Source organism: Physella acuta, unplaced genomic scaffold (genome assembly GCF_028476545.2).
Source record: "Physella acuta isolate Inbredline_101_S28 unplaced genomic scaffold, ASM2847654v3 ptg000727l, whole genome shotgun sequence".
Lineage (NCBI taxonomy): Eukaryota > Metazoa > Mollusca > Gastropoda > Physidae > Physella > Physella acuta.
The window spans coordinates 468,970-487,120 of record NW_026732245.1 but is presented as its reverse complement, the minus strand read 5'-3'; the positions used below and the strand labels follow the sequence as shown (position 1 = coordinate 487,120).

The 18,151-nt window shown below is 39.6% G+C and overlaps 1 protein-coding gene across 3 annotated transcripts; it reads right to left on the bottom strand.

Moving 5' to 3' along the window:
- Positions 1–1,441: 1,441 nt before the first annotated feature.
- Positions 1,442–17,622, bottom strand: LOC131950012 (uncharacterized). Of its 3 annotated transcripts, none has more exons than XM_059312015.1 (9): positions 17,530–17,622; positions 16,636–16,890; positions 10,066–10,250; positions 9,262–9,319; positions 8,244–8,343; positions 7,460–7,920; positions 6,661–6,765; positions 4,408–4,570; positions 1,442–3,749 (listed from the first exon to the last, which is right to left on the bottom strand). In XM_059312015.1, exons 2-9 carry the CDS (start codon positions 16,705–16,707, stop codon positions 2,965–2,967), a joined length of 1,929 nt encoding a protein of 642 aa, XP_059167998.1. In that variant the 5' UTR covers positions 16,708–16,890; positions 17,530–17,622; the 3' UTR covers positions 1,442–2,964. The 3 variants fall into 3 exon arrangements, with proteins under 3 accessions (XP_059167998.1, XP_059168000.1, XP_059167999.1); XM_059312017.1 differs by having other exon boundaries at positions 10,075–10,250; XM_059312016.1 differs by having other exon boundaries at positions 16,636–16,787; positions 17,530–17,616.
- Positions 17,623–18,151: the final 529 nt, after the last annotated feature.

Here is an 18,151-nt window from a genome sequence, read left to right as displayed (position 1 = left end):
TTTGTTTTTAAAAAATTATAGCCTATTTGAATAGTTATTTTAATTAATAGTTTTGTTATAACTATCTCGATTTCTAAGGTAGGATTATCTTTCTTATTGTAAATACAATTTATTTAACATAAAACATATTAAAAATCAATCGTGGCATATTATTATATACCTCTTGACTTACAAATGTACTGTAAAGGATTTCTGTATTTTTTCTGATTTTTTGGTGTTTTTTTTTCATTTTTTCATTTTTATTTTTTTTTCAATTTTTTCAATTTTTTTTTAATAAATATATTTTTTGTGTATTGATTATGACATTGAACAAGATGTAACATTTAACTTAAAAAATTTATTTAAGGATTTAAAAAAAAATATAACAAGTACAATACGGCATCAAAACTGTTTTAACAATAAACAACAAAATGGGTGCACAGTGTAACTTTTGTACAAAGTGGTCAGTCACTGGCTTGCTTTAGCCAAGTCTGTCCAGCAAAGTGGTCAGTCAGCGCCTTACACTGACGTCCTCCGTGGTCAGTCTATCCTGCTCTTTGCTTAAGTCCATCATGACCAGCCTGCCCCACACACTGACTGATATCATTGAAGGCGATTTTAATCAAATCTCTCCCGTCAGAAAAATCGACCGATTTCCCCACATCAGTTAGGTATAGTTTTGAAATAACATTATATTATCAATCAAAATAAAAATAAAATAAAACGGACAGTTTAATAATTTTTAGTAGTATAAATGCAACTACACCTATGCTTTCAAATAAACAGAATACTCGATCACTAAAATTTGAGTTAAAAAAAAATACAAAAATAAAACGGGTCTTCAAAGGAAACGTAAGCTAAATAATGTGTGCAATAAGAATTAGCTACTACAAAGGTATTTAATCAACTACAACGGTACTTAATCCACTACAAATGTACTTAATCCACTACAAAGGTACTTAATCCACTACAAAGGTATTTAATCCACTATAAAGGTACTTAATTAACATACAACAAAGGTGCTTAAAAAACCTACATAACACTTCGTTTAAATGAACATTTAAAGCCATCAAAAAGATAAGAAGGTAAAAAGGACTTTAATTGAATAAATTAAAAATTAATAAATACTAACTGTAATAAATAGCTATTAATAAAATAATATTTTTTTGTTACCGGGTAAGGGATTGGTTGCTTGAAATACCGAATCTGATTGGTCTAAATACTGGTGGCTCAAAGTTTAAAAAAAATTAGAACCTGCCGAAAAGCAACGAAGCAAAGTTCGATAAACCGGTGGGAATAGTGTAAAGCGTTATTCCCACGATCTTACATCAAGTTTCAACATTGAAATACAAGGCAACAACAACATTGAACGGGTCTCCATATATGACGTCACGCACTTTTAAAAAAAGGATTTTACCCCCCCCCCCCCACGTCATCACAAAAAGGCCGAGCACCCCCCATACCCCACTTGAAATGACGTAAGTTCCAATTACCCAATATCTGAAACCTAAAAACAGGCATTATTCTTACGAAAATCAAGGCATTCCATTATTTTTATTTTTTAAGAATTAGGCAGCCTCAACGCTTAATGTTGCGTCATATTTTATCAAATCTTGCCCCCCTACATACCCATTCTTCATAAAATCAGTAGCCCCCCCCCATGCATGACGTCATATTCGGACACCCCCTTAGGGATGGAATGGGTTTTTGTTTTTTTTTAATTTAAAAAATAATAAATTAGTTTGGAAGAAACTTCTTGATCAGCAAAATTTCGCTTAGAAATTTTAATAGCGATGAAAGTTATTTGGCGATCTGATTGATTTTTGTGCAGCCATTGATCGAACGAGTGTCATGGTAATCTAGTGACCACGGGTCATAGACTGTGACATGGTTCAGTGGTTTAACAAAGGTCAAGGTAACACATACTAGACAAAACGGTATGGTCTAATCTCATATCTTTAGAAAAAAAAAATCACCGGATTTCTGAACACGGCTTAAAAGGTATGAAAACACTCAAGGTAATGAAAACATAAAAAATATGGCTAATATCCATGAACTGCATGAACCAATACAAATATGGCTAATGTCCATGAAACAATACAAATATGGCTAATGTCCATGAAACAATACAAATATGGCTAATGTCTAAGTAATGAACACCGAAAAGATAAGAACATATAAGCCGGAGGTTGATGTATATGTATGTGTATGTGTATGTGTATGTGTATGTGTATGTGTATGTGTATGTGTATGTGTATGTGTATGTGTATGTGTATGTGTGTGCGTGTGCGTGTGCGTGCGTGTGTGTGTGTGTGTGTGTGTAAGTGGGTGGGAAGGGGGACCTCTGAAAATAAAAAGTTTTGAGCTTTGTGCTAAATTTGCACGTTGCGCCTTTTTAATAGGGTTAAATTGTTTAAATTGAAACAATAATTTTTAGTTTTGAATTTAATAAATAGTTGATGATAGATAATTTGATGACAGATGATTTGATGATAGATGATTTGATCCCACTGATGCTGCTTATAGACTTAGGGTCTGTTTTTATGCAATAAAATTTGTTAAACTCGAGGTACTTCATTTGTAAAGTGATCGATATTGATCGATACTTGATCTAATTAAGCTTGATCGGAGACACTATAAGTCTCGCTACTTTGAATAACATTTAATGTACGAATACATTTCACTACATCATAAATAAATAAATATTACAATTTACACATATTTATACATTTATATTATATATATATATACAAGCAGTTGAGATGTTTTTAAAACTTGTACATCAATAGTAAGCAACTAATAAAAACAATGAGTTATTTTTTGTGTTCTTGCTTCTATGGATGACTGCTCGCTGTGTGGATAATATGGATGACAGCTAGTTGTATGGATGCCGTTGATGACAGCTAGTTGTGTGGATGCTGTTGATGACTGCTAGCTGTGTGGATTGTGAGCTAGTGCCAACTGTCTTAACTGCGTCAGATACTGCTAGCTGTCTTTCTCACAGGAAAATTTTGTAAGAAGATCAGGGTCCAGATCCATTGAAGACAGGTTGCAGATTTCAAAAAAATCCGGACCCGCAATCATCTCTACCGGAGGCTGCAAGGGTAACTGTTTGTCGGCAACTCGCGTGTCCGGCACGGCTGTTTGGTTGCTGTTGCTGCTGTTCTTGCTGTTGTTGTTGTTGTCCGGACAGCTAGTTGACCACGGGGACTCGAACTTCTCGTTTTCACTGTACGTATCAAAATCATACAGGTCTTTCTCAGGCTTATGCGGAAGCTGCCCACCGGAAGTGAAAGTAGGCTGGGATTGGTGTAAGAAATTGCCGGGGAGCTCCTGGGGTACAAACTGCTTAACCGGGGATCCGTTGGTCTTGTCTGGGAATTGTATGACCTCAGACGATTCTCTTCTGGTGGGGCTTGTGGTACCCTGGGATTTGGGACTCTCTGATGGTCTGATCTGGGGGAGATAGCGGGGTGGTTCTCCTGATCTGGAGGAATCTGGTGAAAGTTCCATCCCGCAGACCGGAGACCCAAGTCCGGCTACCTGTGCCGTTGTCTGAGTTTGTTCTGGCGACCCCAGCCCTCTTACCTGACCTTGTTCTAGAAAAGTCGGCACGTTGGCCAGATTGTCCTGCTCGTTCAAGCTGGTTCCTGGCAGCAAGGGCGGGTAACTGCGTTTTAGACTTTTCGACTCGGTAGCGGGAGTGACCTCCCTGGGTACTACAGCCCCGATTGAGCTGTTGCCAATTTCCCTCAACAGCTCCTCGTCGGCTGGGGATAGAATACAACGAGTTACTTGAGTCTGTACGGGAGTCACGTGACTCTTAAATAGCCAATACACATAGAATACATCTAGTGACTTTGACGAATACTTGGACATTACGGTTGTCATGTGACTTATTCAAGGTCAAACTTGAAGGGATGCCATATTTGGTTATCGAAATGCGAAGTAAAAAAATACAACCGAATTCTAAAATACAATCTACAAACAAAATGGCTTCGCCAACAGAGTTTCTTCCTGGCATCTCTTCTGGGGGGGGGGGGGGAGCCTCCCCCCCCCGGAACGAAATGAAATTTATTTAGAAAATATATAGTTTTAACAGTGTCCGCCCCCCCCCCCCCGAAAATTTCAAATGCCCCCCTCCCTCCCGGAGAAAAAAGTCTGGAAGAAACACTGTTCAACAACACATAAAAAAACTCTACTCTTGAAATATGAGTAAAAAAAAACGAATATTAAATTACGAGATTGAGAACTACCTTGAAGAATTGAAAACGGATTTTAAAAAAAAAATCACTCTAAAAAAACACAGTAAAAAGAATAACTAAAAAAGAATAAAGTAAAAAACAAAACCGACCCAAACGACAAAGTAAAAAAAAAAAAAAGTAAAAATTTACCCGACCCAAACGACAAAGTAAAAAACAAAGTTACCGGGCAGAAGACAGGTGACGTCAACAGAGTCCTGATATTTCCCGCCCGGGTACCAGACGATCTTATATTCCTGCCAGCCAGACTCGGGACCTTTCAGCTTCGTGTAGACCAGACTCAGCGCTTTACGTGTGATCTCTAGAGCAGACTCCAGCTGTTTGTTTTCCTGGAAACGTGGCATGGAAAATGTTTGTGTCAATAAGTAAACAAACTTTCGATTTGCACCCTCCAACTCTAACTTTTGATTTACACCCCCCCCCCTCAAACTTTCAATTTGTTTTTCCAACCCATTTTGGCGCCCCCCCCCCTTAGGTCTTCGCCCGGGGACATATGTCCCCCCCCCCTCGCTACGGCTCTGGGTTGACAGGGCGGGGAGTTCTAAAAAGTATGACGTCATTACTCATATTCATGCTTTTAAAAAATATTCTTCCCATGCATTTTTAGCAGCTGTTTCGCATTTTAAAAGTACTCTTTTTATAAATTTTAATAACATTGGCTTAGTCTACCTTATCTTGACGATCCCCGTTGATATTTTTAGAAAGAAATCGCTGTTTCAAAAACAGTAATTGCTATTTAGGCGACCTCTAAATCTGTCCTCACAAGCGAGATAACCCACCATTTAAATAACAAAACTTTGGGGTTTTAAGTCTAGGTTATTTCCCTTTTCGGACCTGGGCAGAAAAATGACGTTTGTAACTCTAAATAGAGGCCATGTTTTAATTCAGCAGCAAACGCTAAAAATAGAACCCATGAAAGAGGTGATATTGCGCAGCGATAAAAACGGTGACGTACTCCACAACGAACATTGTTTAGATCTAAATGGGAAATTAAAGATAGAATGAATCTAGACCCGAAGTGCCTGAGACTGTGGTGTAAAAGGTTTGAATGCTGAACTCAAAATATAGTTTGACAGGGCTTATTCTGCCTGAGTTATTTTTTCATTCTTAATTGTAACATCATAAACTTTTCCTGTTCTAACCCAAGATATATGGGGCTGATGAAGTAGAGTTCATCTGTTTCATTGACCTCGAAATACATGGTGATAGTGTGGTCTGCTTTTGTTTCCGTAACATAAGTCAGGTACCCATTAGAGCTGGGTGGACTCAGCAACGTCCCACAGTCACGGGTCCGAATTGAGATTCAAACTCAAGACCTTCGGGCTAGCAGCCAAACGCTCTACTTTTAAACCACGCTACTCATTATTGTAGTATATTATAGGGAATTTCCTCTACCACAATTAAGTATTACGTCTCAACATGTTGCCATATGGGCCGTTGACTCATACTTAAGCCTGTTCTGTCTTTCTGGATTTGCATCTGCCACCTTTGTCCATCCAAGAACAAACTACAAGGCAGCAGTTGTTTGACTTTGGAATGTTCTCTCCTAGATTGGTTGCTGTCCCCACATAACTAGCCTTATCTACCCGGAGTCCGAATTATGTACTTCTGAAGTCAGCAACCAATCGCTATCCTACCCGACCATGCCGCCCCCAACCCCCTGTGTAATGTCTACACCAATCACTGCCAGACGCCATAGCCCCACAGACTTCAACCATGCCGCCCCCAACCCCCTGTGTAATGTCTACACCAATCACTGCCAGACGCCATAGCCCCACAGACTTCAACCATGCCGCCCCCAACCCCCTGTGTAATGTCTACACCAATCACTGCCAGACGCCATAGCCCCACAGACTTCAACCATGCCGCCCCCAACCCCCTGTGTAATGTCTACACCAATCACTGCCAGACGCCATAGCCCCACAGACTTCAACCATGCCGCCCCCAACCCCCTGTGTAATGTCTACACCAATCACTGCCAGACGCCATAGCCCCACAGACTTCAACCATGCCGCCCCCAACCCCCTGTGTAATGTCTACACCAATCACTGCCAGACGCCATAGCCCCACAGACTTCAACCATGCCGCCCCCCACCCCCTATGTAATGTCTACACCAATCACTGCCAGACGCCATAGCCCCAAAGACTTCAACCATGCCGCCCCCAACCCCCTGTGTAATGTCTACACCAATCACTGCCAGACGCCATAGCCCCACAGACTTCAACCATGCCGCCCCCAACCCCTTGTGTAATGTCTACACCAATCACTGCCAGACGCCATAGCCCCACAGACTTCAACCATGCCGCCCCCAACCCCCTGTGTAATGTCTACACTAATCACTGCCAGACGCCATAGCCCCACAGACTTCAACCATGCCGCCCCCACCCCCTGCCAGACGCCATAGCCCCCCAGACTTACCATCTCCAGTTTCTTCAGCTTCTCGTTCTTCCGGTCCCTGCTCTCCTTAGCGTACTTTCTGTTCTTCTCCTGCTGTCTCCTCTTTCTCTCCTCCTCTTCTGTTAGCTGAGACAAAGATATGGAAAGTTTAAAGAAACCCACCTAACATAGTCATCAATGACATCTACATAATTTTTTTTTTACATTCAAGTCAAAGCAAGGAATCAATGTTATCTACATACATTATTTTACTTTCAAGTCAAAGCACGGAATCTACTTAGCCTAAACACAAGTTACAATTTTACTTGCTTCAATAAACAACAAAACAGCGATGCTCCAACAAAATTCAAAACACACCCCTGTGCATTTCTCTATCCCCGCTCTGCTAATGAAAAATTCAGCTTTTCTGGTTCGTTACTTAAGCTAGGATTTCCCTATTATTTAAAATCCTAACAATTTTCTAAAAGAACAGAAAAAATTGCGCAAACAAAAGAATGCGCAACTGAAAAATGCGTAAACAGAAAAATGCGCAAATACAAACGATACTGATAATTAATACAATTAGCCTAATATATTTTATTTTTATATTTCATTGCAAAATGCTTTATCATACTACATTATACATTTACTTATTTTTTTTCCAACGTTTATAAATGATCAAGTTAAATACAGTGTGGGCAGTTAACGTTGCCCATCTTTCTGTCCACCAACGCATCTTGTGTTAGATGTTATGACCACTTAGATTCTAGAACAATTTAGGGATTCAATTCCTTCTAAAAGCCTCCTTTAGTCAAATTAAAATATTTGTTTTGGATCTCACCTCTGCTTTTACTTCCGGTTTGAAGTTTGGACTTTTAGCAGGGCTGCACTGGCTCCCCTCCTCCTCCGCCCGCCCAGCCACGCCCAGCCGCTCTTTCAGCACGTGGTTGGTCTCCGGACGACACTTGCTCATCCTCGGGCTCTCGTCTGCGGCCGTTCTGACGTCATGCTGCTGCGTCACCACGTGGGTGCTGCTGGGAGAAAATGTGGGGTTGGGTACAAACGGGTACCCTGTCTTCGGCCCGGGTCTTCTCGATAGGTCAAGGTCAGGGTAACGAGAGAGGTCAAACAGGGGCTGGGGTTGGGAGAAAGATTGTGCGAAGAGTTGGGGCTTTAAGGCATCGTTGGCTTGGATGACCTTGGCGCCGTTCTCCTGAGACTCCCTGCTGTCGCGCCGGCCTCGTTTTGAAATGTCGTACGGCGCGTGCTTCAGATATGGAGATGATGGGCTGAATACATTACCTGTAGGTCATAAATAGCTTCAGTCATTTTCATATAATAGCAGAAAAAAATACCTCACCCCTCGCTTTTTCGCACCTCCCCCCCATTTATCACATGCAAAGGGAGTGTGAACGTAATATATAACACGAAGAAGGTCCTCTGTTATTTTTTAAAATACTGATATGGGGTAGGGTGACGGGGGAGGGGTATTTGAAACTCCAGGGGGAGATATATTTTCTATTTTAAATTTAATATTATTTTCTATTTGGATGGAGCTTGACGTGCCCCGAGGGAAGGGGGTTCAGGCCCTCCCCACACCTCCCACAAGTGGATGGAGGAGTTACCTTGTCCGCTACTGGGTGACGGTCCTTGACTCAGTCGTGCGGGCATTGTCTTTTTATTTCTACTCTGTATGGTGATGCTCCCTGCAACCACTTGGTTTTCCTAAAGTGATCACACAAGACATTTGTAAGACGTAGTCATCACACAAGACATTTGTAAGACGTAGTCATCACACAAGACATTTGTAAGACGTAGTCATCACACAAGACATTTGTAAGACGTAGTCATCACACAAGACATTTGTGAGACGTAGTCATCACACAACACATTTGTAAGACGTAGTCATCACACAAGACATTTGTAAGACGTAGTCATCACACAAGACATTTGTAAGACGTAGTCATCACACAAGGCATTTGTAAGACGTAGTCATCACACAAGACATTTGTAAGACGTAGTCATCACACAAGACATTTGTAAGACGTTAGAAGAAAAAAACATTCTTTCTACTTGAGCTTAGGGGAACAGGACATTACCCCCCCCATAAATTACTCCCCCCGGGACATTAACCCTTGTCAATTCCCCCCCCCCCCCCCCCAGTAAAACATTACCCACCTTCCCCCGGTCATTTAAAGGTAGATAGGATACGGATAGCTTAAGGATAAGTTAGGGATAGCGTTAGGGTTATGATAAGGGGCTAGGGTTAGAGTTAGGGCTAGCGCTGGTGTTAGCTATGGTTTAGATTTGGGATTATGGTTCTTGGGCGTAAGGGGGGTAATTGACAGGGGTACAGTGGCTATGGGGTTAATGGTTTGGAGGAGGGTAATATCTCGGGGTTGGGGATGGGTGTAAGTCCTGGGGTAATAAACGGAGAGGGGGGGGGGGGTAATGTCCTTGCTGCGAGACTAGGTGACCCAAAAGAAAATGACGTCAATAAATACGTTTACTTTACTGTTTGTAATAATACATAGATGATGCTTTTAAATATAAACTGTCCTTAAGTATTAAGTATAGAGTTAAAAAGAAATACTCCACACAGAAGGAATATGACTTAATTACGTCATAATGTAGTTAACTTACGTCAGTATACACAGGGGAGATAACACTGCCCAGACCAGAGTCGTAAGTATTTGAGATGCTAGAAGTAGAAAGAACATAGCACCATGTTAGTTACGTTAGGTTACAGAAAAAAATAAACGGGTTGATAAGATATTATAACAGCACCACGGTGTTAAAGATAGGTCAAATTTAAATGGTCGTCCGGAGCACAGGTCAAGGTGTCACCAAACACCTTCAGGTCATGAAGAGCATACCCCCTCCTACACCCCCTCCCACATCCCCGCACACACCCCCTCCCACACCCCCTCACACAACCCCGTACAACCGCAGGTCATGGTGATGGGGGCAACCAAAAATGCGATTTTATAATTAACAACTTGTGTAAATAAAAATGCTGGACGGCATCACAGTTAAAGGTGAACAAGATTTACTGTTTCGTTAGGTCACGGTCATTTATAAGGCTAATTTCATGTTGTCTATCATCTAATACAAGCATAGTTGTCAATTGTGAATAATCTGAATCAAATATATGTAGCTTTATAAATGTGGTAAACATTTCTGTATGTGTGTTGCGTTAAATGTGAGTTGTGTTTTTTGTGTTTTTGTTTTGTGTTGTGTGTTGTGTTTGTGTGTGTTGTTTTGTGTTGTGTGTGTTGTGTGTTGTGTGTTTGTGTGTGTTGTGTCGTGTTGTGTTGTGTTGTGTGTGTCGTGTTGTGTTGTGTTGTTTTGTGTGTTGTGTGTGTCGTTTTATGTTGTGTGTGTTGTGGGTGCCGTGTTGTGTGTGTCGTGTGTGTGGTTTGTATGAATGTGTACACCCATACATACATGGAATACCTTGAATTGAAACGGCCACCCGTGGGTTGTCCTACAGGTTGACCGTCAACAGGTTGACCACCAACAGGTTGACCAACACCGGTGCTATCTGTATCTACAGCCTGATCATAGAAGTCCATGCAGATGTCTCCGTCTCTCGGGTCATCGTCGCCTTGCTGGGCGATTAGAGGCTCGAGCTAGCGAACCGTTTGGGGAAAACATACAAGCGATTAGCCGTACCGCTGTAAACTATCATATAACATGCACACGTACCGTAGTATATTGCCATTCATCGTTCGCAAAGCTAGAATTTGTAATCATTTAATGTTTGATATAAACTTTGGAATATTAACAGACAAATGTGCCATAACATAATTAAAAATTTGTATTTTTTTATATTATTACATTTTTTTATTTACACATTTTAAGGAAATCAGTTAAATCTAATTTGAAATAAACATATATCTATATATTTCTAAAGTAATACAGAGAAAACATATAAGTAACACAATGAACCTTCAGATTTTTCCCATTGTCAAGAATAGAAACAATCAAGTTAAACAATTAAAACAGTGAATATCTTCAAATTAAAATTAAACGAATTAAGAAAGCAAGATTAAATAAACACAAGAAATATTTACACAATAAAGTAATGAATGAACACACAATTTAATACTCAAATAAAAAGGAAATAAAAATACACGTAAAATTCAGTGATGAAATTATCGGGAATTCTTGTTTTGTTTTCTGACCGTTTCATTTTCAAATATCGGGAAATCCCATTTTTTACACACAAGTTTACCCGTAATTTTTTTTCCTTGTAGACACATCAAGCACGCCAAGCAGGAAAATTATTCATCACATTCATCGCCATCTGCGGCACACAGTCTACACATCTATTGCCTGTGTTCGTCCGCTAAAATTAATATCAACAAAAACCCCAAACCAAACCACAAAGGCTAATTCATTAATCCCAGGCCGTGTAGATACTAACCAATCAACGACTAGGACTCACGTCAATGGAAAATCCTGGACCCGTTAATGCTAGGTGTATTAGTATTGATTGGAATACCGACGACAAGTCATTACAGAAAAATTCCGGATGCGCCAATTCCCGTTATCCATCATTTAAGTGTCCCCCCCCCCCCCCCCACCCCATTAACTTCCTCCCTCCCCCACCCTTCGGGTTACAGTCCTAGGCTAAAGTGACTGTCGGGACAAGATGTGTTGTTTTTTTAACATTTCGACCAAAGACAGCGTAACACACATTTTTGGTGGTGGATGAAACGATTGTAGGAAAAAAGTCACAGGAAAAAAAAAACACAGGAAAAAAAAACACAGAAAAAAAGTCACAGGAAAAAAAGTCACAGGAAAAAAAACAGGAAAAAAAAACACAGAAAAAAAGTCACAGGAAAAAAGTCACAGGAAAAAAAGTCATAGGAAAAAAAGTCACAAATATATTAATATATTTGCATGATATTGTTAATACTTTTATGTATTAAATATCTAGAGAGTGCAAATTAACTTAGGATTAATTACATTAATATAATGTGTGTAGGCTGTATACGCATAGGAATTTTTATAATTCATCTAAAAATATTTATTATGAAGTATGTAGATTGTAATTATTTTAAACTTAAGATTAGTAGCGTTCAATAGAATGCTCCACGTTTTTCATCGTGTTTTTTTTAAAATACCAATATTAAATTACCGTGAAATGGTAAGTTCATCGGACTTGCTGCCCTCAACTCATGGCAACAATAGTTATGTTGAGTTCAACCACCTTTACTGCCCACATTTATCACGCTCATTACATCACAAAACTTAGGATCAAAACAGAAAGCCGACAAGGTTCAAAGGCTGTCATTGACGCATAACGTCAACAACACAAAATATGTTCGGACAATGCCTACTGAGGAGAGGCCGACCAGAGAATAGCCTACGGCAAAATGTGCCTAAATTTCTTTTATAGTTAACTTTTCTACCGCGTATTTAACTAAATACGTAACAAAAGTTGAGATTGTTGTGTTAATTATCTTAGAGTATTTTTACTTACAATTGTTAAAAATCATAATGCTTTTAACGTCTATAAATAATTTATGCTATCAAAAAATACAACCCACAACAATAAACATACAAAATTTACAATTCTTAACAAATTAATACAAATATTTCTAAAAAGATTTCTGTGACTTTTTTTCCGATAAAATTTTTCCACTGTGACTTTTTTTCTGTGACTTTTTTCCTAGCAAAAACTGTGACTTTTTTTCTGTGTTTTTTTTTTCCTGTGACTTTTTTTCCGTTCACCAGATGAAACATCCTTCCCAGCACGTGTGTTCCTTTATAAGTGTTCCCTACCACGTGTGTTCCCTACCACGAGTGTTCCCTATCACCAGTGTCCTCTACCACGTGTGTTCCATGTTATGTGTGTTCCCTACCATGTGTGTTCTCTCAGTGTTCCCCAGCGTATACGTTCCCTACAAAACTCGTTCTCCAGCGTGTGAGTTCCTTACCAAACGTGTTCCCTAGCATGTGTGTTCCCTGTTATGTGTTCCCTACCACCTATGTTCCTTCCCATGTGTTCTTAGCTGTTCCCTACCACAAACACGAGTGTGTTACGTCGCGATTCACACACTCTATTTATAGCCTTCACGAGACAGCACATCACTGAATGGTTTTAATAACTTCCTGGTAATTAGCAATTATTACCCGGTCCCCATTACTAATTAATTAGTTTTCTGTATCCTTAAAGTTCTTGGACAAAACCTAGGCCTTAGTCTGGAAGTGCCTAGTTAACATAAACAGAGAATTCAATAGAGGCGCTCACATATTGTAAGCCTATCTGTTATTCTTATAGGTGAAGATTAGCAATACACTCGAACACGTCATCAATGACAACAAAATAATTCAAACAATTTTTAATAATCACCTCTGCTTCAACTAACTCACTTTAACTTTCCTTAACTTAAACCATAAAATGTGCAGCTACCACTGGCCTAACTCTAGCCCTGATAGTGACCTAAACCTCTATGATAATATAACATTGATACAAGCACACACATACACATTCATACAAGCACACACACATTGATACAAGCACACACACATTGATACAAACACACACATACACATTCATACAAGCACACACACATTGATACAAGCACACACACATTGATACAAACACACACACACACATTGATACAAGCACACACATACATATTGATACAAGCACACACACATTAATACAAGCACACACACATATTGATACAAGCACACACACACATATTGATACAAACACACACACATTGATACAAGCACACACACACATATTGATACAAACACACACACATTGATACAAGCACACACATACACATTCATACAAGCACACACGCATTAATACAAGCACACACACATATTGATACAAGCACACACACATATTGATACAAACACACACACATTGATACAAGCACACACACACACACATATTGATACAAACACACACACATTGATACAAGCACACACATACACATTCATACAAGCACACACACATTGATACAAGCACACACACATTGATACAAACACACACATACACATTCATACAAGCACACACACATTGATACAAGCACACACACATTGATACAAACACACACACACACATTGATACAAGCACACACATACATATTGATACAAGCACACACGCATTAATACAAGCACACACACATATTGATACAAGCACACACACACATATTGATACAAACACACACACATTGATACAAGCACACACACACACATATTGATACAAACACACACACATTGATACAAGCACACACACACATATTGATACAAGCACACACACATTGATACAAGCACACACACATATTGATACAAACACACACACATTGATACAAGCACACACACACATATTGATACAAACACACACACATTGATACAAGCACACACACATATTGATACAAACACACACACATTGATACAAGCACACACACACATATTGATACAAACACACACACATTGATACAAGCACACACACATATTGATACAAACACACACACATTGATACAAGCACACACACATTGATACAAACACACACACATTGATACAAGCACACACACATTGATACAAGCACACACACATTGATACAAGCACACACACATTGATACAAGCACACACACATTGATACAAGCACACACACACTATACCACACACAAACTTAGATGGATATAATATTGCCCTGCCTATGATTACCTACACACCGATTAAAAGCTTACACGTAGGCCAACAGTTTAGGCTTATCATCAGTAACCATAGCATAGATTTTCAATATAGGTATACAATATTGACAAAGAATAAAGGCCTACGCAATAGTTTACAATAGGCCTAAAATATAGAACAAATACTTAGACCTACAATGAAGTCAAACAATAAAATCCACATAATTTCCTCACAAGTCCACCAAATAAGCCCACACTACAATAGTTCAAGTCGAATTGTAGTAACGAATTTCTTTGCCAACTAAAAATAAAATTTTCCACGACAGGCATTATACAAAATATAATTGCAGTCACTAATGTTATTTATTAAAAACATCAATTATAAAAGGAGACTTTGTCACGATCAAGAGGTGTTGAATTTGATTTTGGGTTTGATAAAAAACCCATTACGAATTCAATCAAGAGCGCTTTATCGATCAACAATCAAAGAAATCCAAAATGAAAATCTTAGAAGCGCAGCTGGCTATATTGGGATCTACAGTACACATTGCCTGCAGTGTTTCTTTCAGACATTTTTTCCTCCGGGGGGAGTAGTTGTCCCGGGGGGAGGGGGGAGATGAGTGCAGACATTGATTAAAATATATTTTCTTTATGAAATGTTTTTTTTTCTATTTCGTTCGGAGGAAGGGGGTAGACTTTCTACAGCAGGGGCCACCCCTCCCCTGACTTTTTATTGCTCGCTATGATAACATATTGTTGTCAATGGTGTATTTTTAGACGCGTGACCTCGATATTCTGGCTTCATCGAGCTGTGAAGTGGTTCATGCAATAAAGGATGCTCATTGCATCAGAAAATAAAAATAGACATGTTAACGCACTACATGGCAATTAAAAAACTCAGTATTCGAAAGATTTAGAGTAGTGGTTCTTAACCTCTTTGGAGGTACCGAACCCCACCAGTTTCACATGCGCATTCACCGAACCCTTCTAAATAGTTCTATCGTCCGCACTGACAAAATCCGATCGTGAATCCTTAAGTCATGTGTGTGTCTCAGAGGCGTAGAGACCCTTCCCGGCGCCCGGGGACAAACTTTCGAGTTGCAGCCCCCCACCCACCTCAAGATTTCGATTTGGACCCCCCCTCAAACTTTCGATTTGCACCCCCCCCCCCCTCAACCTTTCAATTTATTTTTCCAACCCATTTTGGCACATCCTAAGGTCGGCGCCAGAGGCGTAGCGACCCTTCCCGGCGCCCGGGGACAAACTTTCAATTTGGCACCCCCCCCTCGGGAACAAACCTTCAATTTTCAATTTGCACCCCCCCCCCTTAAACTTTCCATTGTCACCACCCCCCCCCTCTGGCCCTCACTTTCCATTTGCACCCCCACCCCATATATATTTTATATTTATAATGCAAAACTGCACCTAAAATGAGATTTTAATTTGTTTTTGAACAAATTTTGGCGCCCTCTAAGGTCGGTGCCCGGGGACATATGTACCCCCCTGCCCCCCTTCGCTACGCCTCTGGTCGGCGCCCGTGGACATGTGTTCCGCCCCCCCCCCCCCTCGCTACTCCTCTGGTGTGTCTTGACCTCCGCCGAACCCCTGAGACTAATTCACCGAACCCCTTGGCGTTCGATCAAACCCAAGTTAAGAACCACTAATTTTGATGGCTGTGGATAAGGTTAACAATGTCATTTTATTTACTAAGACCGGCGTTAAACCTCAATTGTGTTAGAAAGGCCTTTCAACTACCAGCCCAGCTTTTCCGAGAAACCAAATGTACAGTTTCGGTTGAGTAGAACTCGAGTTATTTCAATGTAAACAATGTCGGCACTCCATTTGTTACTAATGCTAGACCTTAGTTATAGGGGTCAGGGTTTGTCTACACTACTGCCCAGATGCCTCATGGCGTGCTGTATGAAAATCTCGACTCTTGATGAAGGACACCCTTAGCCGACCCCAGTGGCGTCATGTGGCGCCTACAAGAGGCGCCGCCCCTGGTGCTATTAAGTCATCAAATTTCGTAGCCCACCGTATGCATTGATTAGGGCGCTTTAAAAAAAAAATGAATGAAGGCCCCATAATGCTTATGAAGGTCATACAACCAATATCCATTTTTTGGGCAGAAATCTTAGCTTGGGTGTACTTAACAACTTCCCAAAGTTTCATGGCGAGCGGGTGAATGGTGTAATAATACATAAAAGAAAAGCACATAGAGAAACATACAGACCCACATACACTCATTAATACATTTATAGATGTACGCTATCCATAAAACCACGGCAATTATAGCCTTATCATTGTGGATTAAAAATTGACAAAAAAATAATTGCCAAAGGTGAGTACTTACAAACTGGAATAAGTCTTCCTCCATGATTTGAGAATTCCAGGGTTTGCCAACAGTCAAAGTATTTTTTTTCATGTAGGCTTTACACACAATATGTAGTTTATTTTTTAAATTCTTTACTTATCAATAGCTCAGTCGGGTTTTCTGGTATCCATCTATAGAGCAGAATGTGAATTTTGATCGAACTGTCAGATATAGTTTGTTTATCTCTTTTCACGCTGTTTTACTTTCGCAAAGTATTAATGAGCGCAGCTAATTCTGTTTGATGAATAAATAAATAAATAACTTTCACGTATTAAACGGAACACGGGAAACATGTGATGAATGTTTTAGACTAAATAACACGAAACACAAAAACAATCCTAGTGACGTAGGGCTGTGTTCATTTTATTCGGTGTTAAAACATTTTAAAAAGGGTAACGATTCATTACTATAAACACACGGGGCTAGAAAAGGGATAGCACAGTCAGCCAAATGTTGCGTATTAGATGCCACAGTAGGAGATTATTGCGTGTATCTTACTACACTAAACTTTTGCTGAGTTTCAATGCAGTAATTGCTTTACTATTATAAGTTTCTTTTCTGAAACTAATACTTAAAAAAAAGTATTAAAGAATTTCCGATTTTTATAATACAGACTATAAAACCAGCGGGGTCTCAATTTGTAAAAGAACGGAGGAAATGCCAATCAGAAGGTACTAATGACATGACCTTATAACCTTACAGGTCGAAGTTCGAAGATGATTTGATGAAATAAGCTACGAGTTTAGGAGACCACATTTAGACACAGTTAAACTTGGCTTATTATTTATATAATTATGGTGACTGCGCTAACCCGATATAAATAAACAATTGATAAACACAAATAATAAACAAAGTTGCGAGTAATTCACTCACTACGAGTCTCCAACAGAACAGATCTATGTTGACAATTTTGTTAACGACCTTCTCACTCTAACTACATATTTCACTCTGAGTTTATGACTGAACGGTGTAAATAAAAATACTCAAAACATAACTTTCTTACAACGCCTCCCATTGGTCGGGGATGTCTGGCTCATACGACGTAAACACAGAAGTTAAAAATAGTAATCGGGAAAGTCACAAATTTAGTCCACGTAATCACTATAAAGGTTTCCTAAAAAAACTCTGGCAGGTCATGTGTGTAGCACGTGATTCCGAACCTTGACATTCTAGTTCCTTAATTGAGATAGCAATTGACTATATCTCCCCTCTCCCAACAAAAAAAAAAAAAAAAAAAAAAAAAAAAAAAAAAACCGTAAATATATTTACCAAAGCTAGCATGTCCTTGACATGTAGCAAATCTTGAGACCCAGAGCAAGCTTGGACACGCTCTGCTTTTAATTACGTTTTATCATATCGTTTGGCTTACAAATAGTCATGTTTATGTTTATTTGTAGGGCCGAGTTTACAATCTGTAGGCTTTGCATTTGTAGGTTGTATTTTTGTTACATTTCAATAGCTTAACTGTCGTAGTATACTTGCAGTAGCGTACGCA